Source organism: Nyctereutes procyonoides, unplaced genomic scaffold (assembly GCF_905146905.1).
Source record: "Nyctereutes procyonoides isolate TBG_1078 unplaced genomic scaffold, NYPRO_anot_genome, whole genome shotgun sequence".
NCBI lineage: Eukaryota > Metazoa > Chordata > Mammalia > Carnivora > Canidae > Nyctereutes > Nyctereutes procyonoides.
The window spans coordinates 12,661,471-12,688,434 of record NW_026575128.1 but is presented as its reverse complement, the minus strand read 5'-3'; the positions used below and the strand labels follow the sequence as shown (position 1 = coordinate 12,688,434).

Sequence of the window (26,964 nt, the reverse complement as noted above, 5' to 3'; positions counted from 1 at the left end):
CCTGTGAGAGGAGCTCCCCAGCCTGGGGGCCCAGGCAAGTGGCGGTCAGAGGAGGGGAGGAGAGGAGGGCTGGTCAGAAGGGTCTGGTAAATCACCAGGCCCTGGACACGTTTCCTCTGAAAGTCCTGTTTCCTGGCTGAGGCTCAATGGGCCTTCCTCCCGGCTGAGGGTGACATGGGGAGGGGTGGCCACATCCCTCCAGCCACCCTTCCCAAAGCAAGGGCTACTCCCCTGGCTGGCCAGAGAACAGCCGCGCTGTCACAGGCTGCAGGGACGGTGCGCACACAGTTCCTCCGAGAAGCTGTCACAGAGACCGGGTCAGACAGGCAAGAGGTCAGCTGGGGGAAACAACGAGAAGCCAAATGGAGGGAAGCCGGAGAAACCGGGAGGGAAGAGGGGAAGGCCAGACAGATTCTAGGCAGTTCTTTTTTTTTTTTTTTAATTTATTTATTTATGATAGTCACCCAGAGAGAGAGAGAGGCAGAGACACAGGCAGAGGGAGAAGCAGGCTCCATGCACCGGGAGCCCGACATGGGATTCGATCCCGGGTCTCCAGGATCGCGCCCTGGGCCAAAGGCAGGCGCTAAACCGCTGCGCCACCCAGGGATCCCGATTCTAGGCAGTTCTAAGAAGGTTTCTGCTGGCCTGGGAGGAGCCCTCCAGCCAGAGATGGAGGCCACACTGCCTGCCTGCAGGAGAGGGCACGCACGGTGTCAGCCGTGCTCGTCGCTGGCCGAGAGCGTCTGGGGCCAGTAGACTTCAGGGTGAGCACGGCGTGCAATGCCCAGGGGTTGGGGGTGTGGCACAGGCCTGCTGAGCTCCACCACTGCCAAGGCCACCTCGGCAAGGATCCGTAGGTGCTCCGTCTCACATCGGGCGGGGGCAGGCACCTGTTAGATCATTCTTACCCTGTGGACCTCAGCCACCCCAAGACACAAATAATCTGGCATCTCATGGTTCAGCTTCCCCAACTCTGTTTCCAGTGTATTATTACTTCATTGCACAGATGCAAAACGTTGTGCTTAGTGGGTTAAATACTTCTTCCATCATGGTATGGCTAGTGAGCAGCAGAACCGGGACTCACACTCCCACCCCACCTGTGGCTCTCCTGCTTCACTGACGCTGCCCTCCCAGGTCTGGCCACAGGGACTCGGGGCTTAGCTAACAGCGTGCCTCCCACGGGCACTGTCCTGGGCAATTCCTAAAACATTCGCAAATCCACTACGGTCACTCACTCCTCCAGCCCCTCGTGAGATAGTTACTATCTCCGTTTTGTGGAGGAGAAGAGGGGACTGAGAAAGCTGAAGGGCTTTGCCCTCATCCCACCCCCCCTGCTGCACATGGAGCCTAAGTGAACCTGCGCTCATGTGGCTTGAGAGTCTGCACTCATGACGACTCCACAGCGTTTCCTGGACAAGCTGCTAGTTAGGAGAACGCACACATGCACGCGTGTGCGCGTGTGCCAGCCGCGCCCGTGCCCGAGCTGTGGCCCAGCCCAAGATGCTCTCCTCAGCTCCGAACAATGCGTGGGGAAACCTGTCTGCCCAGGGAAACCCGACCGCCCAGCTGTGAGGGCTGTCACAGCAGCCGCAGCACCCATCTCCCACCGTGCTCTTCCCCGTCTGCCCCCCACCCAGGTCCTGGAGAAGCCCGGGCACAGGTAAGTTCTCTGTTCCCCAAGACCACACCCAGTGGCAAGGACAAGTGCAGGTGCGGGCCTTCAGAGCCAGGCGCAGTGGGCAGAAGGGAGATTTCGGGTTCCCCCACCTCGTCCCCAGGGGAGGAGCCAGGGCTCACCCAGCAGGACTTGAGCCCCAGGCTGAGAGGCTGCCCCAGGAGGTCCCGGCCAGGCCGGGTGACTGGTAGGGGTCCCGGGGTCTGACAGGGGTACCTGCGTGACTAGACCCTCTTCTTTCTCTTTGCTCTCCCCGCCCCCCCACCCCTGCGGCCCTGTCACTGTCTTTCGAAGTCTGCTCCTCCTCTGTAATAATCTTTTCCTCTAGGAATTTAGGGTCTAGCCTGCCCAGCGGGGCCTCCTCCCTCCCCCACCCTGTGACCGCACCTGGGGGCGGTGGGGTTGTGTGATCTGCATCCGGAAGCGGGGGCGGGGGCGGGGGGCGGGGTCGTAGCCCCCCCCAGCAGAGAGCAGGGGGGGGGGGGTGGGGCAGGGCGGGGCAGGGCAGAAGGGCCGGGGAGGTGGGGGGGAGAGGGGCTGAGGCCTCTGGACCCAGATGCAGCCCCAGTCCGGCCACCTCTGTGCCCACTGCAGGAGCCCTCACAGCCCAGGGCCCCCTCCATTAGACGGACACACATTCCCGTTCTCTCCCAGAGACGTAAGATTAGGAGCAGCAGGACGCCATCTAGCACAGCTTTTAGGGTGAATCAAGGCTGAATTCAGAATCCGAATAAGCCGTAACTAGGGGACGTCACCGACGAGCTCCTTTCCTCGCCTAACAAAATAGGAATAACCAAGCGACTCCTACAGTTAATGTCACAATGTTGGCCAGGTTTGGCTGTGACCTGCGGGACACTGTGGCACACGCGGCGGAGGTAGTCCTTGCCCCCCATTGTTCTGGAAGAGGAAGTTCGCAGCAGGAAGGTCGGCTTCCAGTGGTTTTTCAGGAAGAACCTGCCAGGAGGCAGAGCGAGGGGGAGGCAGGGCGAGGCCCGCCAGAGGTACCATGGAGTCTGCCCAGGAAGGGCCCTGGAGACTGGGGAGCACCCAGGCAGCAGCGTGGTAGGTGGTGTCCTTCCACTGTGGATTCGGGGGGCCCAGCACACTTTGTACCACCAGCATTTCAGGCCTCACAGTCAAGATCTTGCCGTGAATGCTCCATTCCCCCAGCCAAGGGCTTCCCACCCCACCTGGCCTGGCTACAGGGTCAGTCCTTTTGGGAACGAGCAACCCAAGGCTGCTCACTCATGGCTCTGCGGAGGGGATGAGCCCTCTAGGCCCTGAGAGTTGAGAGGAAGGACCACCCAGGGGTGGGGCACCCACCATGGAGGATCCTGGCCCTGGCACCATGGTGGGAGGGTGGCAGGGCCCCCAGGGGAGAGGGAGCTGCCCAGGTCCACGCGCTTCTGGCTCCATAAGAACAGCCGGGACCCTCTCCTCTCTATGCCTTCCACTGGGTGCCAATCTCACCTGATCTGTGTTGCCAGCTTCCTCATCCTCACCAACCCCCAGAGTGACCCCCTGAGGGATTTTCTAGAATGCCTCCTGCCCCCACATTCCCCCTCCTGGCCCTAGGCTGTAGCACCCCCTCACTGCCCCCCCAAAGCCATTCCCTGACCACGCACACCTGCTGAGACCCCTCTGCGGATTCCTGCCTCGCTCCACCTGGAGTGCCGTCTGCTCCTGCCCACTGCCCCCTGCCCCTCTCACCCGACACAGCCTGTTAGAAACATTCTCGTGTTGACTTGGCTCCCGTCCTTGGCGACGTGAGCGGGAATGAGGCACCCAGGCTCCGTGGGGGGTTCACATCTAGTAAGGCCACATCGGTGAGATAAATGGGGGGCAGGGTGGGCTTGGGGGCCTTCCAGCTAGGGGAGAGAAGCCTTGTAAGGAAGGGTGGTAGAAGGGGACATGGCACGTGGGAGACCTGGAGGGGCCGGGGAGGGTGGCCCGGCCGGGAACTGCACCAGGTGCGCACAGCGGTGCGAGGGCACAAGGGAAGGAAGAGCCTTCCCCTGAGCGGGCTGCTGTGGGCCCCTGGACGCTGTGACAGCTGTGGCCAGTCTGCCAGTGAGGAGCCCGAGGGCAGAGAGGCCGGGCGGCTGGATGTGGCAGCAGGAGTTTCGGGAGGGGCAGGGCACACTCAGCCTGGGAGGGTGGGGAGGATCAGGTCACCAAGGCCGTCACCTCCCAAGACAAGGCTAGAAGGCCAGAGGAAGTCGCTGGTCCCGGGAGTCCAAGAGGAACTCGCTTTCCAGAATCTTCCATCACGACACAGCCTACAGCCAAAGGGAGACACAGGCAGCGCACACCCCAAGTAAAGCGCCTGCTTCTCCTGACTGTGAAGTACACAGAGAATAAGGAGGATGCAGGGAGGGCACCCTGACAGCAGCCTTCTCAAGCGTGGTCCCTCTGTCACCCCGAGTCTGGAACTCCTGCCATTCCAGGAGTGTCCCTGTGACCAGCAAGCCACAGCCGTCCCTGCTGCTGCTGGACTCTGAAAACAGTCTCGATTCAGATACGACTCAGAAAGAGAATGTCTGCGCCACCTGTTACTCACCTGTGTCTTCCTCTGGACCCTCTCCTGGCAGCTCCCCCTTCCAGGGCGGGTCTCCATCTCCTCGCCTGCCCCCCTCTGCTGTGCTCTGTGTGATACCGCCCCCCCCACACCGCAGGCCCGCCAGCCCCCCCCAGCCCCTGGGCTCTCCTACGAGTGTCCCTGGCCCCCTCCCCCGAGCCAGGTGCAGCTCAGGTGCGCGCCTCCTGTAAGGACAGCGTGGCCACATCCTCCGTCTCGGGAGCTCTGGAGAGGGTTTCCTGGGTGTGCGAGGCCTCATCCTCGAGTGCCGACACCTGCCTGCAGGGTTAAACCACTCTGGATGAGACTCTTCCCGCCTGGATTTCATAATCTCCGCTGTCTAAATGGAAAATCCGTAGTGGTCACCCTGCATCTTTCCTCCGTGGCTCTGAGCCACGGGTATGCGTGTGAGTCCTCAGCTGCCGCTCAGGAGCGCCCTTGGCTCAGAGTTGACGGGGCTGGAGGTGTAGGTTCGTTCACTCCAGCGTGGCCTTTCTTTTCTCGTCATCCTTTCTACTTCACCTGGTCACCAGGACACCCGTGGGCCGTCCGCAGCCGTGCTCCCTCCCGGGGCCCGCATGGCCCTGCCCGCCTCCCGCAGCCCCTCTGCTAAGTTGTTCTGCTTTGTGGGTTGTGAGCCGGAGACAAGTGACACAGCTCTGGGAAGGCACGACTAGACAGGCCCTGAGGCGGGTCCGGGGCTCACTGATACGTCAAGGCTGGACTTGGTTGTAAGCAGCACAACATCTACTCTGCAGGTGTCAGGACCTCCCTGGCTCCCTTCCCGGCGCTGTCTGGGCTCTGGGCTGCGGCAGGGCCTGGCGGCCTAACAGGGGGTCTCAGCTGCACTGGGCGGCAGCGGGGGCCCAGGGTTAGATGTGCGGGGAGGATGGCCGGGGCGGGGGTGGGGGGGCTGGGGCAGTCTGTCCTTGGTCACTCTGCAGCTCCGTGGTATGTGCTGCTGGGATGGGAAAGCAGGCGGCCTGGGTCTGGGCGCGGCTGGTCTTCCTTGGACTCAGGGCACTTTCTGTCCTTTCCACGACCGTGCATTTGTCTGTCCCAGCGCAGGGCAGGTGCGTGGACCCAGAAGTGTGAATTCTAGCCCCACGCTGTGGCTTGGAATAAACAGGTCTCTTCCCGGGCCTGTTTCCTACACTGTTTAAAAAAAAAAAAATAAAGGAAAAATTATGCCTGGGGGCAGGGATTGGAGGTAGGAGCAGGTGACGCGGTGGAGACTGGCAAGGATCACAGCACTCTTCCCTCCTCTCCTCCCTGTCTTCCTCCTGGGAATAAGGAAAGTTGCACAAACTCACTACTGAGAAAGCTGGACTCCAGGCCCAGCTCCATCTTACTTCCCTGTGACCTTTCCCTCCCTGGGCCTCAGTTTCCTCTCCACCTAAGCCGGTGCTTGGACAGCTCAACTTCTGAGGTCCCTCCCAGCTCCAGAATTCCACGACGCTACTCCTGTCCTCATTGTCTTCCTCCTGCTGCTCCTTCCAGGAGTGGGAGTGTGCACGTCGTATGCCTGTGCCGTGTGTGTGTGTGTGTGTGTGTGTGTGTGTGTGCATGCACATGCGAGTGTACTGGGGGCAGGGAAAGGGAGAGAGTCCTGCAGAGGATGGGGTGGCAGTTAGGAAAAAAGGGACCGGGACCTTCCGTGCCAGTGGGGCTCAGAGCTTTCTCAGCAGCTAATGGCACTTGGGGCTGTTTAATCATTAAAGGGCAGGAACGCAGCCAGGAGCGCCTCAAAGTCCAGCCCAGCCGGTGGTGAGTGACTCTAACAGAGCAGCATGGAGCCCGCGACAATGGGGCCCGGAGCTCCCGGAAATGGGGTCAGGCCGGCGACAGCTCCACGCGCGGCCCTGGGCTCCGGAGTCAGCTTGCACGCCTCGGACATCGGGGTCCTGGTTGTCTACTTCGTCTTTGTCATCGGCGTGGGGGTCTGGGTGAGTAGGCCCAGAGGCTGGAATGGGGCCCTGCATTTCTGGCTGCCCGTGCTGGGGGCTGGGTGGGCCGTCGGGGAGCGTAGGGCCCAGGTGCTGAGGCCCCTGGAAATCCTCTCCGACCCCTTCTTTTATAGACTGAGGCCCAGAGAGGGATGTGAGTTGTCTGAGGGCACACAGCGAGCCCAGGCAGGCCAGGCCCGAAGCCCCCTCCCAACTCCCTGCCTCTGCGCAGGGCCTTCGGCCCCACTCATCCCTGGCGGCCCAGTCCCCACTCCACCGTCCTCCCCGGGCCAAGGCCGCCAACTCTGCGAACCCTCCGCTGGGGGGTGTCTTGGCAAGGAGGAGTGCGTTCTAACGGAGCTGGGGTTCTTGTGCTGTGTGCTCGTGGGGAGGGAGAGGTGAACCCAGAGTTCCTTCTGTTCTTCACTGTCACCAGGGCCCCAGTGCCGGGGAAAGGGGCCAGCGAGCCCTGAGTTCAGATCCCACCTCCGACAGAGCCACGGGGCCCTGGGAACATGCGCGTGCTCCGTGAGCCTCCGTTTTCTCCTGCGGTCGCTGAGAATGATGAACACTGCACCCCGGGGGGGTCATGGCCATGGAGCAACACGACACATTTAAGTGCCTCGCACAGTGCCCGGCACACCGTGGGCAGCAACAGGCGGCAGGTGTCATCACGGCACCCTGAGGGGATAGGCCGGCGCCCTCAGATGCTGCTGGGTGCCAGACAGTGATTTGAGTCCCAGCTGGTCGCTCACCAGGACAGGCTCTCAAATCCTCTCTGGGCCTCAGATCCCCTAGCGTAAAGTGGGGCGGGGGGGGGGGGGACAGTCCCCGCCTCCCAAGGGTGGTGTGAGGAAGACACCTGCAAACGGCGGAGGGCGGAAAGGCACCAGCTACTTGGTGACTTTGGACAAGCTGCTCTCTGACTCAGGCTCAGTTTCCTCGCATGTGAATGAATTCCTTCTGCCCACCTGGGCTGCCCGAAAGGCCAGCGGTGCCGGAGGAAGGTCACGCCGAGGCCCCCCCAGCAGCAGCCTCCCTGCCCCGCCTCTCCGGGGTGACCGCCTGTGTTCCCTGGGAGCGGAGAAGCTCCTGCCCCATTTCTCTTCTCCTTCCTCTCCCTCGGGTATCCTTCCCACCCCTAGGCCCTGTCACAGGCCTGTTGGCTTCAGCATCTTAAACAGTCTTCGTGGTTCTGCTTCCCGGGCCCTGAGGCCTCGGAGGAAGGTCATTCATGTCCACCTCTCTTGTGCTCCAGGACACCCCCCACCCCCCTACCCCAACAGGCCGAGAGGCACCACCAGCCAGTTCAGGGCAGGGCCTGCGGGGCCTGTGCAGCGGGACAGAGCCGGCCAGTTCTGGGGGGGGGGGTGTCCTGCACAAAGGAGGGGGTGGCAACCTCCACGCCAGTCCTCCGATCAGATCAGATGCCAGCTCTTCCTGAAGCCAGGTTGGGCCGAGGGAGGGCCGCTGGGACGGTAACCGTGGTCTGGCCCGCTTGCCAGGCTCCGCGCCATTCCAGAAGGCTTTAACCTCTGTGGGCCCCTGTGCTTTTCACACCCACCGAATGGGACTGACGGGGAGCCCCAGGGAGAGGCCGTGGTGCCCCCTGAAGGCCCGTGCAGTAAAACCAGTGGGACTGAGGCCTGCTGCTCCGGCTCTGCGTCCCCCAGCGCCTGAGCCCAGGACCGGGAGCTGAGGCGGCCAGAGGTGGGGGAGTTCGGGGAGCCCATCCCATCCCATCCTCATCTCTCTCCCCTTCCTTTCCAGTCATCCGTCCGAGCCAGCAGGGGCACCATCGGCGGCTATTTCCTGGCGGGGAGGTCCATGAGCTGGTGGCCGGTGAGTCGGGCTGCCTCTCTGCCCCTTCCCACCGCTGGGTCCTCATCTCATCTTCCCCTCCTACCCCAAGGCAGCAGCCCCCTGGGCGGGCTTCCCGGCTCTCCGGGCTCCCTCCCTGTGGCCCACAGGCACCCGACCTGGGACATCTTGCTAATAACGCACGTCTCGGAGAAGTGCCTCCTGAGTGCATGCCCTAGGCACCTGCAGAAATAACCTAGAATGTCCCTGTCCTGGAGAAGCTCAGGCTGGCTGGGCAGAGAGACACAGATGACAGGAGAAACGCTGAGCTGGAGGGAAGCAGAGGGGCCAGGAGTGCTTCTGGAAGCCTCTGAGCTCAGCCAGGAGGCCGGGAAGGAGAAGCATCTGCTCAGTACTGCAAAGCAGCGAAGCAAGGGGGGTGCCAGGGGCCAAACCCCCAGCAACCTCAGGGAATCAATCCCAACTCCTTTGCAAGCCCCAATCCCTCCTCCCGGGCCACCCCACTTGTGTCTCTTGGTCTTCAGAACCACTTCCTCTTCCTGAAAGAGCATGGCGAGAGGGAAGCCTTGCCTGGAGACCCAACAGTGGGGCTGTCAGCCCGCAGGTAGCTGGCTGCATTCCCACCCGGGCACACACGGCACCCACGCCACCAACCACCCTGCCCCCTGCCTTGGTTCTCATCGCTTCCCCATCTGTGCTGCTACAGACCCCCTGAAGAGTAGAGGAGGCCCAGGGTGCTGACAGGGCTCTCCGGAAGGTTCGGGTGTCTGGGGCGGAGGAGGTAGGGGCGAGGGGTTCTCATGCCTCCAGCAGCCCAGGAGTACCTTTCCTTTCTTCCCTCTCTCTGTCGTCCAGCAGCTCTAGGACAGGCAGTGGGAGGACATGAGTCCCCACATTTTATAGGTGAAGGTCTGTGCATTTGCAAGAGGAAGTGATTTTATTAAGGTGACAACAGGGTGCCAGCCTGGAGCAAAGCTCTTCACCTCTGGCTCCGGTCTGTCCCCAAGGCCTTGCCTCCACCCAGGCCCCCAAGCCCCTCCCTCTGCCTCTTTCCCTGCCCCATGAGGGATCCCATCGAATAATAAAAGATAACAGTAATGAGTGTTCACTAGGTGCTCAATAACAATTGTGCAGTAATTACCGGAGTCAGACAAGGTTCAAAGTTTCTGTCACTCACTAGTTCTGGAGCCTGGGCAGGTCATTTACCCGTGCCTCAGTACCCTGCTCAGGTCAAGCGGGGTAATAATAAGACATCCGGCCCGGAGCTGCAGTGAAGGCTGAGTGAGGAAGCTTCGAGCAGCGCCTGGCCACTAACCGTAGCGATGGTGATGTACTGACCGTAGCAACCGCCACAATGTCGTCCTTCTATCAGTGTCTCCGTGGCCTCTGAGGAGTTTCTGCCTCCTGCAGAAACATGACCTCAACTCTGAGGCTGGCCCTGCCAGTGCTCAGCCCCTTGGCTCCCCCCTCTGCCCAGCCTTGCCCTGGAGCCTGCAGGCACAGGGGTGGCCGAGGGCCTCCCCCAGTCCCTCTCGTGGGGACCCCCTCCCCTCAGCACCCTCGTCTCTGGGGGCCCCTAGATGGATGGCCCCAGTGCAGAACCTGGTCCTCCCTACACAGACCCTGCTCCCCATGGTTTTCCTTCTTTCCCACTTGGCCACTCACTCACCAGGTGGCCTGAGGCCAGCGGCTTCATTTTTCCCAACGTTATTTCCTTCCTCTGTAAATTGAAAAGATTAATACCCATCCCTTGAAATATTTATGAAGATTAAGTGTATTCGTGCATATTAAATGCCTCGCGCAGTGCCCATATACAGTAGGTACCCAATAAATGTCAGTTCTATCCCTCCTCCTCTTTGCTCCCTCACGTCCTCTCCTTCCTCTGATCTCAGATTTCCTGAGCCCACGTCCTGCTCTGTCCATGGGCCATGCAGCCTGTGGTCCTGGCTCCAGATTGGTCTGGATTAAAGCTGACCTAACCTTTGACCCCACTTGTGCCTTGCAGATTGGAGCCTCTCTGATGTCCAGCAACGTGGGCAGCGGTTTGTTCATCGGTCTGGCCGGGACAGGAGCGGCTGGAGGTCTTGCTGTGGGGGGCTTTGAATGGAATGTAAGGAAGCAGGCCTGGAGGCTTCTCAGGGACGATGGAGGTCTGAACCCCCACCCCCACCCCCTCCCAGGCTTTAGTGCGGAGAGGAAGCTCAGAGCTGACTGGGGAGGCTGCATGGTAAACAGAGAACCCATTTTACAGATGAGGCTCAGAGGAGGCAGAGGGACTCGTCAGAGGTCACACAGCACTCAGACCAGGTCCCGGGTCCTTGCTTCCCAGTGGAGTGTTCCCCGACATCCCCATGTGGGTAGGGGCTGCCCCTCCATCTGCATCTAGGACATGGGTACCTTCTTCTCCCCGCTCTCTAAGGCAACCTGGTTGCTTCTGGCCCTGGGCTGGATCTTCGTCCCCGTGTACATCGCCGCCGGCGTGGTCACAATGCCACAGTACCTGAAGAAGCGATTTGGGGGCCAGAGGATCCAGGTGTACATGTCTGTCCTGTCTCTGATTCTCTACATCTTCACCAAGATTTCCGTGAGTACCCACTGCAGTGTGGCCATCCCGTCTCCCTGAAGATGCTGAGTTTAGGTCATGGCTTATCGCTGGCTGTAGGGATGGATGGATGGATGGAAGGATGGAAGGATGGAAGGAAGGAAGGAAGGAAGGAAGGGAGAGAGGGAGGGAGGAATAGATGATGATAGATAGACACATAGATAGATAATAGGTGGAAGGAAGAGAGGGAGGGAGGGAGGAAGGAGGGATGAATCCACATATCTTCAGTGCAAGCCCCCTCCCAGCAGTAATCACAGATGAGTGAGAAATGTCTGTTGGGTAAATGACAACCCATAATCCGGAGCCCGTTCATCCCTCTCCCTCTCCATCGGTTGGTTGTCCATTCAGCACCATGCACTGATCGCCTAGGATGTTGCAGTTAGAAGGGTCTTTATTCTTCCCCCACTGGCCTACACTCAGGTCAGTGGCTTGCCCATGTCCACACCGAATGTAGCCGTGGGCCTGGAACTAAAGTTTGGGTCCTGTGATCCAGTCTGGGTGTCCTTGCACGCTGTCCCGTTGTAGCCCTGGGATGGGTTTATGAAGCAGCCGTGCAGTGGGATCAGCAAACACACACTGAAAGGGACTGAGTCTGAGCTGCCAGGGCAAGAGATGGACAAAATCGTACAGCCGCTTGTCCACCGATGCTTGAAAATGAGCCCAGGTCAGCCTAGGCAAAGGACGCTCTCCAAGTCCCCAGTAAACCCACACATGGGGAGCCTTCGGGGCCGGGGTCCTCTGCCCTGGGCTCCTGCCTGCCAGGTCAGCGTGGGCCCACCTGGCCGCTGGGTGGGCCTCGGCTCTGCTGGGGGCAGTCAGTGAGCCTCTGGGTGCCTGCCCTCTCTTCTCCGACCCCTGCTCCCCACTTCACCTCCTCTGTCTTCACTTCATTCCTTCACCCCTGCCTTCATGGCACCAGATTACACTGCTCCCAATTTCAAAGATTTATGTGATGCTCCTTGGCCTGAACATCCCTCTGGCTCCTTGGCGTCTGCGAGGTCAAACCCATCCCCCTCAGCACGGCGCTTTAGGCTCACCTGCATCATGTAATGAGGGCCGATAGCACCTGGTATCGCTGAGCAGAAGGCGACTGTGCCCTGGTGGCACAGCGAGGGCCTCAGGTGACCTGGACTCCTGGGTCTCGGCTCTCTGCAGACTGACATCTTCTCTGGAGCTCTCTTCGTCCAGATGGCCTTGGGCTGGAACCTTTACCTCTCCACGGTGGTGCTGCTGGTGGTGACGGCTGTCTACACCATCGCCGGTAGGGCTGAGGGCATCAGGGTGCAGGCACCGGGAGCAGAGACTGAGAGCCAGGGGGAGGTGGGGAGGGCTGCCTGGAGATGCAGCAGTGAGCAGGGGCGTGGCAAGGGGACTGTCATCAGCACTGGCATCACCAGGGGTTGCTCCAGACAAAGCCACCAGCCTGCCTTGTCATCCGCCAGAGCCCCTCTCTCAGGCCTGGGCACCTGGGAGCCCAGCTCAGGGCTAAGTCAGCCTGCAAGGATGGGGGATTTGAATGGTGTTGGGTAGGGAAGGAAGGAGTATCCTGGTGGCGCTACCAGCAGGGCAGAGGAACAGCCTTGGGATATTAAAAACAAGAACTGAGGCACAGCAGCCACGCTCAGGGGCCATTGGGAGAGAAAGGCCCGAGTGCCCATGGCTGGGACCAGCTGAGGGCTGGGGGGTTGGAGGCAGGTGGCGATCCACCTGCTGGGAGGGCTCCCCGGTGTGGCCAAGCACAGGACAGCCGCCCAGAGAGCTCCCCCTTGGTGTCACCTGACTGGCCTTGTCCTCCGGTCCACAGGGGGCCTCACTGCCGTGATCTACACAGATGCCCTGCAGACAGTGATCATGGTGGGCGGCGCCCTGGTCCTCATGTTTCTGGGTAAGGTAGAGGCCCAAGTGCATCCCACCACCAAGTAGAAATTGCTCTCTGATCTGTCTTGGGCTTTTACCTCTGTGGTTTGGCTGGGACTTTCCAGAGCACAGAGCCAGATTCCCCATCCTTCTGCCCCCCACCTCCAGGTTGGGGTTCCCGAAGAGCAGAGATGGGGCTACACCAACTGAGGGTCTGCGCCACACATCCCTTCCCCCTCCCCAAGTCCCATACCAGTTCCAAGCTCCCGGGCGCCACGTGGGACTGGAAGCTGGGGTGGGGGTGTGTGACAGGCTCACAGATTCCTCACTGTGGTCTCTCCACAGGCTTTCAGGAGGTAGGCTGGTACCCAGGCCTGGAGCAGCGGTACAGACAGGCCATCCCTAATGCCACGGTCCCCAATACCACCTGCCATCTGCCCCGGGCGGATGCCTTCCACATGCTCCGGGACCCTGTGAACGGGGACATTCCTTGGCCAGGCCTCATCTTCGGGCTCACGGTGCTGGCCACCTGGTGCTGGTGCACGGACCAGGTGATGCCCCAGCCAGGCCTGGCCCAGCCGTCACAAGCTGGGGTGGCTCCCTGCCCGAAAACCGTGCATCTAGATGCACAGGGCTTGGGACTTATTCCGGGACCAGCTCAGGGCTCACCTGTGGTGGAGCTGAGCCCTGTCCAACCCGAGTGGTGAGCCTCCACTGCTCCCTTTTCAGGTCATCGTGCAGAGGTCTCTCTCTGCCAAGAATCTGTCCCATGCCAAGGGAGGCTCCGTGCTGGGGGGCTACCTGAAGATCCTGCCCATGTTCTTCATCGTCATGCCCGGCATGATCAGCCGGGCCTTGTACCCAGGTAAGAGCTGGGCAGTGCTGCACTAGATGTGGGTTGGGGTCATGGGGGGGCCACATGCTATTTCTAGTAAGGATACCTAGTGTATTTGCATTGTGGGACAAACATACAGTAGATATTTCAGAAAAAGAGATTTTTATCCGGATGTCATTTTAAAATCCTACTTTCCCTTTATGAGGAATGACCAATGAAGGCATTCTTGGGGCCTCCCAAAGCATATCCTCTCTCCTTTTATCAAGATATAAGGCCTAAAACCCAAGGAGGTCTATCAGGCTCTGCAGGGTAGTATACGGTCAGGAGGCTTACTGGAAGGAGCTAACTCATAGTACCCAGACACCTACCCGGCCCTTGCCCCTCTGGCCCCTACAAGAGATGCAGCTCCTGCCAGGGTCACCAGTAAACACTTACCCATGGTTTTTCCCTGTTGGAAAGCATATACTGCGCCAACCCAAGAAGGCACAAGAAGACTGGGCTCTAACGGCCATCACTTCTTCTATAGATGAGGTGGGCTGTGTAGACCCTGACGTCTGCCAGAGAATCTGTGGGGCCCGAGTGGGCTGTTCCAACATTGCCTACCCCAAGCTGGTCATCGCCCTTATGCCCGTTGGTGAGTCCTGTCTGCCCCACACCCCCTCCACGCCCCCCTCCCAGCCTCCCCAGGCCCCGCTGCCCAGGAGGGATTGCATCAAGGGTGGACACGGACGGGGAGAGGGAATAGAAGCCTTCAGCCCCACACTCCTTCCCCAACACACACACACACACATGCACACTCACATGCACACGCACTTTCCACCAGCACCTGCTCTGGCTCTTATCCTGGAGAAGCAGGGATAAAAGGCAGGCCCTGCTCTGGGGCTTTATGCCATCTCCAGGATACCCGGGCTCACAGAGGGTACAGTACTGTATACCCGGTGTGGGGACCCCGTGGGGCCGGGGGAGCCCCGGGGAGGCACCTGACCCACCTGGGGGAATGTCAGAGAAGGTTTCCCAGAGGGGAGGACATGGAGCTGGTCCTGAGGAACCTCTTGAGCAGACAAGGCTGGGTGTTTGTGGGAAACGCCTTCGGGGAGGAAGGACTGTGTGTGCTAAGGCCCCGCCTCACAGAAAGCGCCAGGTGTGACCTGACGCCACTCCGTGGGCTCACAGGCGGGAGGGATGGACGGTGGGGGAATGGAGAGGAGGCCAAGGCCTGAGCGTTGGGAGGCTCAGTCTGCATGGAGGGAGGCAGAGGGACCGTGAACAAGGGGTCTGCGGTGCTCCAGGTGTGGGGTGATGGCAGCGTGGCCCGGGGCAGTGGTTTCAGAGGTGGACAGAAAAGGGTTAAAAGACATTTATGAGAGGTGGCAGGATCTGGTGACAGATTACATTTGAGGGATGAGAAAGACAGAGAGATCCAGAGAGGGCCCCCAGGTCCTGGGTTAAGAGGATACTGAGAGTGGGGACATGGGAAGAAAGTCAGGTTGATGAGGGAAGTCCTTGAGTTGGGCTGTCCCCTCCCTCCGGTAGAACAAGAAATGAACCAAAGACACAGCAGAGGTGGTGGGAGGCCCGGGGTTGACAGGCCATCCACGGAGGAGCTGATTGAGGGAGGCGGGAGGGGAGTGGAGCAGAGGAGGGGGTCTAGGATGACTGTCTGGTGTGGAGACGGGACGTTGTTAACCGAAGGAAGACACAGAAGGCCCCGGAGGAAGGTGCTGGCCTCTGTTTGCTTGGAACACCTGGGGCTTTAGGGAGGCCTCAGGAGGTGGTTAACTGTTCGGACTGGGAGGGCTGACCTAGGGCTGATGGGGAGTCATCTCCTCAGGGGAACGTGAGTGGTGGTTTCTAGAAGCTTGGTATTCAGAGGATAGAGACCATCATAGGCTCCACCTCCTCGAGCCCCCAGGGAGAGAGCAGGTCCAGACAGGAAGGAGCTACTTCAGCGATCACACAGCTAGCTATGGGCAGAAACAAATCCGGGGCCTCTGCCTCCCAGGCCAGGGCCTTAACCTAGCACCCCAGTGTCGATAAAGAAACACAAACTGAAAACACCCAAGTACTAACAGTCACCCTCCCCCACCCCCTCCGGGCCAGGGGCCCAGTATCCAAGCGTCTGCAGCTCTGAAATGCAGACTGGGATGTCCAAGCTGCAGGACCACCCAGGTCCCAGCTCCTAGCGGAGCAGACGAGGAGGGGGAGCCTGGGCAGGCCTGGTGCGGGTGGCTCGGCCTATCCAGAAGCCAGCCTCAAGGCCGCCTGCAGTCCTCACACGCACGAGGATGGGAACCTGAGGCGACGCCACCCCCACCCCCAAACCCTGGGCTCTGCTGGACCCTGCAGCCTCCGTGGCCCCCAGAGGGGGCTGCCCACGGAGACCTCCCCTCTCCCCAGGTCTGCGGGGCCTGATGATCGCCGTGATCCTGGCCGCCCTCATGAGCTCACTCACCTCCATCTTCAACAGCAGCAGCACCTTGTTTGCCATCGACGTGTGGCAGCGCCTCCGAAGGAAGGCTACAGAGCAGGAGCTGATGGTGGTGGGCAGGTGCGCCGGCCCCTCCTTCTGGGGGGAACCCCTCTAAGCTCCCCTCCCTGCCCTGGGCTGCCCTGGGAGATGCGGTGGGGTCTGGGCCCTGGACTGGAAGGCCGAGCGCCTGGTTCCAGCACCCACTGCCTACGTGACCTTGGGTAAGTCCCTCCCCAGCTCTAGACATTCCTCCCCTTCTAGAATAAGGAGGAAAAACAAAATCTCTTCCCGTCTGTTGAGCTTTCTCTTAGAAGGTGGTCAACAGAGTGAGAGAAGCCGAGGAAGCGCGCACCCCAGGGAAGTGAACCGAGCTGGGGAAAGTTAGCAGGCAGCTCACCCGGAGCTTTAGGATCAGCTCGGGCCTGGGCCCAGTGGCAGAGGCCTGTGGGCGACCCCGCCTGACTCACCCGGGCGTCCCCTTGCATCGCACCCCTCCCGGGGTCGCGGGGTGACTGTCCTGGGCTGCCGGGCCACCTCAGCAGGGGAGCTCGCGGGATGGCCGTCCCCAGGGCCGCAGGGCCTTGAGCAGCCAGCTGGGGAATTTGAGCTTTGTCTGGTGGCTTTGATTTGTGCTTCGCAAACTATGGCTGGTGGCTTGTCCTTTTCTCCCTAGGCTTGTAGTTGAGGTGGGGCCAAGGGGGCGCTTTCCAAGCTCTGCTTCATCACGTCAGGCTCCGTGACTCGGTGACTCGGTGACTCGGTGACTCGGTGACTTGGTGACTCTGTGACTTGGGTTTCTGGACTACGGGTTTCTTCTCCTTTTGGTAGATGGGCTGGAGTCGCCGTCACCTGCCCTCTTGCATGTCCCTGCTTCGTGCTCCCTGGCCCGTGCATGGGGGGCTCCTGGGGGGCTCCGGCCGCGGGGCCTGAGCATCCACAGACCTGGGAGGGGAGGGATAAGCACCCACCGCCTGGGTGGCGGCTGTGGGGCTGGGGGGGGGGGGGCGGGACAGGAGAGGACCGGGCCACAGGCCTCCCGGGCGTCCCTTCCCTCTGTTCATCAGTGGGGCTCGCGCGCCATCTCCTGGCCGCGCGCATCACCGCGCCCCACGTGTCCAAGGTTTTCAGCAGGTTCCGGAAATCAAGGAGAGGGCGGTAGGGGTCTTGGGCCCACGCCAGCTTCCGTTGAGGGGGAGTCAGGAGGTGACGGCGGCAGAGTCCTTTCTCTGAGCCAAATGCCAGGGTGAGGAGCAAGAGGTTAGAGCTGGGGGCGCCCGAAGCAGGGAAGAGGGCCCTGGCCGAAGCCGTCCTGGCGGGCGCTGTCCTGCACAGGGTGTGGATGCCGGGAGAGGGGTCCCAGGCCAAGACCAGAGGCATCTACTGAGGTGGGGGGGTTGTGAAAGGTTGTGTTCCTCCCGGAAGAGCGGGTGGGCTACATGACCTCCAAGACCCCATTTCAAAATTCCTGGGTTTCTGGGATTCTGATCCCAGAAAAAGTCTAAGTTTCTGGAATCTTTGCATTTCCAGGCTCCTAGCATTCTCTGATTCCGTGGCCACGTATCCCCCCCCCCCCCCCCGCTTCTCCCTTCTGGTTCCTATGCCTCACCTTCCCCCATCCCATGCCCAGGCCAGCCTGAGCGCTCCTCACAGTGCCCTGTGCCCTCCCTGCAGAGTGTTTGTGGTGTTTCTGGTTGTCGTCAGCATCCTCTGGATCCCCATCATCCAAAGCTCCAACAGCGGGCAGCTCTTTGACTACATCCAGTCCGTCACCAGCTACCTGGCCCCGCCGATCACCGCCCTCTTCCTGCTGGCCATTTTCTGCAAGAGGGTCACAGAGCCAGTGAGTACAGCAGGGCACCTCTCTCCCTGGGCACAGAGGGCCAGGAGGTCCAGTGTGTCCGTAGCCTGGGGTCGCCCTGAGGCATATTGGACAGGTCCCCTGCCTCCCAAATGAGCTTCCGTCTCCCCATCCACAGCATAGGGTCTTTTTCTTTCTTTTTTTTTTTTAAGATTTTATTTATTTATTCTTGAGAGACAGAGAGAGGCAGAGACACAGGCAGAAAAGAAGCAGGCTCCATGCAGGGAGCCCGATGTGGGACTCAATCCCGGGTCTCCAGGATCACGCCCCAGGCCGAGGGCAGAGGCTCAACCATTGACCCACCTACGCGTCCCTGCAGCATCAGGTCTTGATTTACTCATTCACTCAACCAACATTTCATCGACCCTATTATGGAGGTTTCTAGATGCGATGGCTGACAAGGTGCATGTAGGTCTCCCATCACCGAGCCAGGTGGGAGGGAAGATGATTCAACAAGAAATACTAATAATGGCTGCGGTGTGCGCGCACGTCGGGAGCACCTACCCTACGGGGTGCCCGGGAGAGACATCCGAGCCTCCACGGCCTCATCTCCCTGCTGCTACCCGTGGTGCACAGAAGGGCTGGCTGGGCGCAATTCTGGGTGCTTCTGCTCATTCTAGAATTCTTGAAATCAGGATCAGCATCTCATTTTCGAAAATACAAGCCACCTGACTCTCACATACAGGGGCCAGGTAAAGGTTAGGGTCAACTGGCGTTAGAAACGGGACAGGGGAGGAGCCAGAGCTTTTCTTTTTAAAAAAATAAGAGAGGAAGAGCTTCATTCTGATTTTTTGATTTATTATAACAGAAAATCAGGTTGGGGGAATCCCGGTTTCCCCTGCTTATTACAAAAGCATATTCCATTCCAGTTGAATGCTATGCATCTATACTTAGTATTAATTAATAATTTCTCTTATCATTGCACACGAGACAACTCTAAGCTGGAGAGGCTGAGTCATTGTTTCCACTACTCTGGGCCTTTGAGTTCAGACAAAGCCTCAGCATTAGTGGGGAGCTCCCTGGGGGGCCCCGCAAACACCATAACAAACCTGTGGCCTTTAGCTGGCCAAGGCCTCCCCCCTGACCGCCTGACCTCGCCCCGGCCCCCGTCTGCCCTCTCTCCACAGGGAGCCTTCTGGGGCCTCATGTCCGGCCTGGTAGTGGGGCTGCTGCGCATGATCCTGGAGTTCTCGTACCCGGTGCCAGCCTGCGGGGAGGTGGACCGGAGGCCGGCCGTGCTGAAGGACCTCCACTACCTCTACTTCGCGCTCCTGCTCTGCGGGCTCACTGCCGTGGTCATCGTGGCCGTCAGCCTGTGTACCGCCCCCATCCCTGAGGAAAAGGCAGGTGGAGAGCCTGTACTGGGGCCCCTCCCGGCGCTCCCCTACCTCCAGGGCCTGGGGTGCTGCCGTCCAGTTTCATGCCATTGGGTCGTCTCCCCTGTGGCCACACACTCGTCCTGCGGGGTGGGGGGAGCTCACTGGATTATTAACTCCCACGGGAAAAGTGATTCATTCAATTGGCAAATTCCTCAGTGAGCACCTGCTGTGTGCCAGGCACTGTGCCAGGGTTGCAGAGACCAACGGTCCCTGCCAGCGTGTCGGGTGCCGACACCAGCCCAACAGTCACTCTAGCACGAGGGGGTGCAGGAGGCCCACCCTCTGACGTGGGGCCGAGCACGGGAGGGGCGGTCACCCCGGCGGCTGTGGGGGGTTCCCTAGCGAGGGCAGGGTGAGCTGGCCCCGAAGGACCGGTGGAGATTCGCTGGCCAGTCAAGAGCTGGGGAAATGAGAAAAGAAACGAGCCTACCAGAGGAAGTGCTCCCGCGCAGAGCAAGTGCTCCCCCTATGCTGGCAGATTTACCAGTCCCACCTTTCACCTTCCCAGCAGGAGTACTGGGCGGCTTGGGTGCTGCGGGCCTGGGCCACAACCTGGCGCTTCCCAGCTGGAGCATTGGTCCTCAGAGCTCCAGAGGCGGGAAGGCTGGGATGAGGTGTGGGCAGAGCTGTTTCCTCGGAGGCCCCCTCGTTGGCTTGCTGACCGCTGCCTCCCCCTCTGTCATCATCCTGTCCTCCCCTGTGTGCGTCTGTGTCCCAGTCTCCTCTTCTTAGGAGGACACCAGTCATACTGCATTAGGGCCTCTCTAAGGTCCTCATTCAACCCTAATCACCACTTTAAAGGCCTTATCTCCACACACAGTCACCTTTGGACACGCTGAATTGGGGGGGATGTCATTTAGCCCATAAGAGAGCCTGTGCCACAAGTCAGGCCCTGAAACATTGGGTGGAAGTTGTAATCCCATCCATTACCCAAATGGCGCTTTCGAGTCTGTGAAATGACTTCATGCCCTCGGCGGAAGCCGACAGAGGCTCACTCCAGAAGGGCTCTCTCCCCCCTGCTTGAATGTTCAACTCCTTCTCCATTATCTGCTGTCTCACTCCTGCACTGACGTGTCTCCCACTTGACCGTCTCTTCCCCGGACTCTGTCCTTCCCCAGTGACGGAGCCTCCCCTCGGCTCCTCCGCAGCAGACTTTGCAGGATGGCCTCCCCTGCCAGCCTCCACTTCCCTCCTCTCGTCTACTTCTCATCCAGCCTGGCTGGTGTCCCGCCTTCCCACCGAAATTGCTCTAAGACCCCAATAGCCTTCTTGTTGCAAGCAATTAATGCCCGTATCCCTCTTCATCCTCCCTGAGCTCTGAGAAGAACCAGCCACCACTGACCACTTCCCACAGCCTGGAGACCTCTCTTCCATTCACGCCCGTGACATAAGCCTCTCCAGTTTTGTTTTTCTATCCTCCGATCACTCCTCTGCCTTCTTCATGGTATTCAACATCAGTGTTCCTTAGGGCCCACCTGTGGCCTAGGGCCCTTCTCACCCCACACTCTCCCTGAGCTGTCTTATCCGTACCTGTGAGTTCAACAATCCTCTACATGATGAGGAAACTCCATTCTCTTTCTCTAGCCCAAGATTCAGATCAAACTCCGACTGCCTCCTGTCACATAGAGGCACCACCCGTATACTCTAACAACACGAGGTGGAAGTGTGAAGTCACATTCACTGGAGGTATTTGTAAGCAGAGAAGCAGCCTGGGCTCTCAAGAAACCACACGGGGACATGGCTGGACGTCAGTGGGGAGGGTCCTGGGAGATGACCCCTCACTCTGCACACTGCTCTGCAGTACACATACACTACATGTATGTGTAGGGATTTGGGGACAGGGCAGGGGATACCTGGGCCATGTGTGACCCAGGTCTTTCCCACTGGGCTGGGAAAAGAGCTCAGAGCTCACATAGTTGTGGTTGTTTGCAGCTGGTATGAGCCAGAGAACTTGCTGTGCTTTCTGCTCGGAGAGGAGCAGAGGGGGGAAAGCACCAGGGCCACACAGGGGGTGCAGCTTTGCTTCGTCACCTGGCCATCTCTGCTCTGAGCAGCAGGCCTGCAGGCAGGCTCTTCAAGCTCGCTCACCACCCACCTGGGGGCCAAGGCAGGGCCCTAAGAGCCATGCTCGCTGCTTCTGGGCTCGAAGACCACCCCTTTCTCCTACCCTGGGTGCTCTGTATCTCTTCTCTGCTCTTCCACCAGCCTCCAGCCTGCATCCCTTCGATTCACTCCGAGGGATCTATCTAAATCTTACAACTTAGAGTCTCTTCCCTTTGACGTCTGCAGTGACTCTCCATGGTCTGCAAGATTCCCTTTAAGACTCTCGACTCCACAGCCGGGCCTCAGAAGCTGCCTGCCTCCCTGGCCGGCCCCTTCCCCCCAGCCTGTGGGCGCGGCCCGGAGCAGGTGCTCAGGGCAGGCACAGATCTCCAGAGGAAAGGGCGCTGGGGCCGCGAGCCAGGCCTCCAGGCTGGGCCCTGGGCTGGGCCCCTGTTCCCCACTGCTCGCTAGTGGCTTGGCTTTTCCCACAGCAAGACTTGCCCACAAAGGAAACTGAGTCAAACAGCATTTCCTTTCCCTCCAGCTAGCTCGCCTGACGTGGTGGACCCGACACCATCCCCACCCTGAGCTGGAGAAGGAGGTCCCCGAGGGAGCACCAGGGACCCCTGAGATGCCATCGGGGGTGCGCCCTGCAGGTGGGGAAGCGGCAGAGTGCTGCAGCCAGGCCCAGGAGCGGCAGGCAGGTAGGCTGGGGGCACGCTGGGGCACGGCCTGGGGGTCACGGGGGGCCTCTGAGGTGTGCGGGAGAAAACATCACCGTTCCTCCTTCCTGCATGGCTGTTAAACTAGTTGTCAAAGCAGACAAACAGGGAAGGCGGTTAGGAGCCCAAAGATAGGTAGGAAGACTTCCTTTAGGTCCTGGGAGCTGCGTTTCCTTATACCGAAGCCCAACACCACACAGACGTGCCCCTGGGTTGCCTCCCCGTGCGCCCTGCACTGACAAGGAGCAGGAGGGAGGACAGAGCCCAGTGTGCCCCCCCCCCCCGCCCCAGGCTTCCCAAACCTACCAACAGGCCAGTCCCTTCCTCTCCTCTGGCTGAATGAGTCTGAGGCCAGAAAGTCAAAGGGTGTTCCCTCCAGATGGAAGGACACATGGGGCACGTCCAAGAAGCAGGCCCCCCCTCTATTATTCATTTACTCCCACGGGGCTTAGCCACTCTGCCTGGAGCCACACAGAAGCAGGGCTGGCCGTCGGGGGCAAGGGCTGCCTGGCGTCCACACAGTCCTGCCCATCTGCGCCAGGTTCCTAAGGCCAACAACCATTCCTGTGGGTGCCGGCCTGGAGCTGCTGATGGGCCACATACATTTGCCTTCTAGAGGTTCCTAAGCGGGTTAGAACAGTAGCTTAGTCAGGTTCACTCCAAGGCTGCGGGGTCCCTAAAGTTGAAAACTGGCTAAGGACGTAATGTCAGCTGTTTCAGACGCAACTGACCTTCCTGTAGTGTGATCACATAACAACGTCACAATCGTCTGGTATGAGGACACTATAGAGATTTCCTAAATTATAGGATTCCCAAGGAAAAATTACAGTCTAACAAAGTTAACATCATTTTGCCGGTTAAAGCCCCAAATCAATGTCTCTTGCCTTCGAGAAAGAATAATTTAATGAAATTTAAGTCCTAAATTTACTTCCTGCCTCAGTCAGAGGGAAGCCAGCCCCTGGGTGGAGAGGGTGTGCCTTCGTCAGCCGCCCTCTCCCACTGGATTTGGCTCCATCAGGGCCTCAACAAGCCCCTGGTGCCCACACTTCTCATAACTCACGTAAGATGAGAGCATAGGTAAGATGGTCAAAGTGCCAGTTGTCGGGCCTGAACGGCTGGAGGCACTGCTGCTCAGGTCCCTCGTCTTTGCCAGGTTTGGGGGGCCTTGTGCTTCCCCCAAGGCCTGAGAAATTTCCCACCTCTCTTGACTGCCTCCCCCTTGCTAAGGCCCGGCCTAGAGAAACAGCCAGGTGCCTAGAGTCAGTGACGTCCTAAGCTCCAGCCTCCCGCCCAGATCTAACTCTCAGGCCTTCTCGCCTGAGATGCAGCAAGTAAAAGCCAGTGGTGCACCATGCAAAGCCTGCGTGATGGAGAACATAAGCCTTTACACACTTCCAAAGGTCAACACCCACGTAGGCTTACTTCAGGAAGCACCACCAAGGCTCACAGTCACCCCCTCCGTCTAATCAGTTACCCCACTAGTTGCAGCATGTTGCACAATGTAACCCCTTGTCTCTCAAGCTTCATGGTCCGTGTACCTTATGGGGTCTCCAAAGGGTTCCCCCCCCCACCGTGGCTGGAACCAGGTCTAGGTCTCTAAGAAATGTATGGCGCGGAGGTAGATGCCAAGAGAAGAAAGGGGAAGGGAAGAAGCTAGGGAGGAGGGAGGGCACAACTTGCCTCTCCCGGCTGAACCCCAGCACTAGGTGGACTCACCCCGTCGTTGCAGCTTTCCCTGGCTCCCCCCCCATCCCCCTGCCACAGGGCAGAGTCTGTCCTCAGGGGAAGCAGAGAAATGCCTGCCTCCTGGGGTGGGGTGGGGGGGACACTTCCTTCCCAAAAAGACGAAGGAGGCACTTCTCACTCCTTCTGGAAGGCAACCTCTGGAATCCGCCTCCCAAACGGCCCAGGGGCAGATGAAGGCGCATCGGTGTGTCATCTCAGGTTAGACAGCAAAACAGCAGTGTGGGTTTGTGCCCTAGAAAGAGAAAGAAGAGAAACATTGTCCTGCCAGCGAGTAGGTCTGAAGGAAGTGTACACACGGGGTTGTAGACAGACTTAGAGGGACCGAGTCTCTGCTCGCCAGTCACCACCTAGTGACTTCTTGGGGCCTCGGAACCGGCGTGCGATGCACGGGCCTGAGGACCATCGGTGCATCACCGGCCTCTGAGGATGGCCCTGAGCATCAGGAGAGCTCTTGGATGGGCTTGGAATAATGCTAAACCACTAAAACCCAATGCAATAGAAAAACCTCACGCCTGGAAATGCTTTTGCTGCTCTGTGCCTTCCAAGGCGTCCCTCCACTTCCCTGAGCCTCTTCCCTCCTGGTACAAGGAGGGGGCAAGACCACATGGTATGTTGACGGGACCAGAGGCCGCACTCTGTAGTCGCACTGAACTTAGCAGGTACCGAGTTCCAGAGTCGTTAAGATAATAGGGCATTTCCAACTTCAATGAAATGTTATTTTGATGGGCTATCTGCTAGTGCAAAACAATTTTTTAAAATATTGACTTTATTACTTCTTTTAAACTTAATTTTTGGTGAACTGAGCTACCCTTTAACCTCCGAGCAACCCCGTCCTGGTGCAGGAAGCCGGGTCTGCACTGGCCTTGTGCATGGTCAGAACATGATAGTCACCAGGCCTCTCCCTGCTGCCCGGCCTGGGTCACTTTTTAAAATGCTAGCGAATGTCCATTCTCGTTCGATGCTCAAGACAAGCTGGAGAAAGCCAAGCACCCAGCCAACCTATTTGAGAGAGAATGACACTGCGGCTCGGAGAGGCCAAGGGGGTGACTGTGCACTGGGCCTTGGGGAGGCCAGGGGTGGGGGAGCGGCCCTGGAGGGGGCCCTGGGTCCCAGCCCGGGGGCCGCCCCACTCCGTCCTCGCGCTCGGAGTTGGCAGAAGCCCCATCACCCTCACCCCGTGTCCCTGGCCTGCGTCGCCGGGAGGCTCTGCTGGAGGAGTGCTGTGGCCAGGGCTCCGGCCGGGCCCAGCCTGTGGGCTCCCAGCAAGGCTAGCGCCGCCCCGCTTTCTGTGCAGCCCCCTCAAGTCTCACCAGCTCCCCGCCTTTCACCCCCCTGCCTCCCCCCCACCTACCCCCCCACCCCGCTCCCCCTGCCCTCCCGCTATGGTCCTCAGGCCTGTGCAGGCGGTGTGGCAGGCTGCTGGGGGCCTGGCTCTGCGGGCTCCCCGGACATCCCGAGCCAGCGCTGAGCCCCGAGGACGCAGCTGCGCGCAGCCAGGCACTGACCAGCATCGCCGAGGAGCCGCTCTGGAGAAGTGTCTGCAACGTCCAGGCCGTCCTGCTGCTGGCCATCAACGTCTTCCTGTGGGGCTACTTTGCGTGACTCTGCAGACCTGGCGGCAGTGGCAACAGCGGACGGGCCGAGCCCGCGGGAGCCCCGGCCTGGTGTGCACACTGCCCGGGGAGAGAGGGAGCCCAGAGAGGGCCGTGGGCTGCTCGGGCCCACGCGGCAGGACTCACACGGGGGCTTCCGACTCCAGCTCTTTCTCCCGTGACGCTGACCTACACCCCTACCTCAGAAACACTTCTACCCTCTTGGTGCTTCTGTTCCAAAACTTTTAGGATACCTGTGTTTTGAGGTTTAAAAAAGTGGAGGCTATAAGAAGAGGGGTTGCAAGAATACTGCAATGTCCAAGTGCACTTTGCTCCCCTGTACCTGCCCCCCACCCCGGTTCCCAACCCCTAGGCATCACTTTGTAGTGGGTGCCAACCCAGGAGGGGCCTTTCCTTCCACTGATACACCCCAGAGAGCGAGGGCCAAGAGGGGAATGTAGCGCGGTGACAGGTGGTGTTTGGGGCAGGGACCTCTGCGGCAGGGGCTCTCTTGGCACCACTCATTCTGCCTTTTGCCACCGTCACTTCCAAACATGCAGAGTCTCTGCGGCCTCGAGGAGTTTTGAGTCCAGGAGAGCCCTGACTTGCTGGAGACCGTAGGCGCTGGGGGTGCCGGCTCGGCTAGCCTGGGAGTCCCCCGTCCTCTCCCCCTGCCTGCCGGGCATCGCCCTCCCCGGAAGGCACGTGACCCCAGCTGCCTGATGCCACAACTGGGTCAGGATCCCACTCCTGCTCCCGCCCCTCTGGCCCTGCCTCCGTGGCAGCACTGCTCCCTGGGGCCTCCACGGGGCAAGGACCAAGCACAAGGCCACATCCCAAGTGACTGTACCCAGAGAGTACCAATGCTCAGTAAATGGTGCCTTAGTAATTCTCTAAGGTCCTGGCACCTTCGCACAGCGGCAGGCTGGGCTGTGACGTGGGAGCCAGCTCCTTCGGCCGGGGCGCTCACACCATGCCTCACATGTCCAGAGAGAGACCACGGTCCCATCCCATTGCCCTAATTGACTACAAATAAAATTCTAGGCCTTTGAGGCTTAACACAGCTGATTCTGTGAACACCTGCTGCTGCTGCCTCCACATTTCTGTGTCCTCTGACCTGTGACCTCATCTTGCCAGGTGTCATCTCACCTGGCTACACTTTCTTCACTGTTCCCCACTCACCTTCCCTGGGAATTCAACTTTTCCCCCTCGTTTCCCCCCCAGACCATTCCCTTGAAGCATTTGTGTGCAACCAAAGGTACTGAAAGTTTGGGGAGGGAAATACTCTTAAACCACAGAAGCACAATTTAAAGTTAAATGTTGAGGGGAGCCCGGGTGACTCAGCAGTTTAGCGCTGCCTTCGGCCCAGGGCAGGATCCTGGAGACCCAGGATCGAGTCCCACATCGGGCTCCCTGCATGGAGCCTGCTTCTCCCTCTGCCTGTGTCTCTGCCCACCCCCCTCCCCTCTCTGTGTGTCTCTCATGAATAAATAAAATCTTAAAAAAATAAAGTTAAATAAAGTTAAATGTTGAACATCCCTACTTTCAGAAGCCTGGAACAGCCTCCATGAGAGCTCCCCCCAGGCTGCTCAGGCTCCAACCTCCTGCTGCCTGCGTTGTGCGGCTCGCGCCCTCCCCAGAGACGCAGGAGCATGCTGGCGGAGGTGGCCGCTCTCCTCCTCCAGCCTCCTTGCCTGGCTACTTCCAACTTACTCCTCGCCTCAGCAAAGAAATGATGCACATCCTAAGGGGAGCCGTATTTCCCTCCCATGACTTTACCACGGCCACCTGCCTTCCAGAGCAGCCGAGTCCCCAGCACCCAGTGTAGAGTCTCCTGGTC

At 59.7% G+C, this 26,964-nt stretch overlaps 1 protein-coding gene across 3 annotated transcripts; it reads left to right on the top strand.

The window, feature by feature from the left end:
• The first annotated feature begins 1,546 nt into the window (after positions 1–1,546).
• Positions 1,547–26,651, top strand: SLC5A9 (solute carrier family 5 member 9). Of its 3 annotated transcripts, XM_055342053.1 has the most exons (16): positions 1,547–1,660; positions 2,508–2,737; positions 5,975–6,199; positions 7,970–8,041; positions 10,026–10,130; positions 10,440–10,604; positions 11,778–11,883; positions 12,427–12,507; positions 12,825–13,030; positions 13,209–13,344; positions 13,841–13,948; positions 15,712–15,862; positions 17,456–17,624; positions 18,770–18,985; positions 21,609–21,768; positions 24,926–26,651. In XM_055342053.1, exons 3-16 carry the CDS (start codon positions 6,044–6,046, stop codon positions 25,132–25,134), a joined length of 2,040 nt encoding a protein of 679 aa, XP_055198028.1. In that variant the 5' UTR covers positions 1,547–1,660; positions 2,508–2,737; positions 5,975–6,043; the 3' UTR covers positions 25,135–26,651. The 3 variants fall into 3 exon arrangements, with proteins under 3 accessions (XP_055198028.1, XP_055198026.1, XP_055198027.1); XM_055342051.1 differs by lacking the exon at positions 2,508–2,737; XM_055342052.1 differs by lacking the exons at positions 1,547–1,660; positions 2,508–2,737 and having other exon boundaries at positions 5,394–6,199.
• Positions 26,652–26,964: the final 313 nt, after the last annotated feature.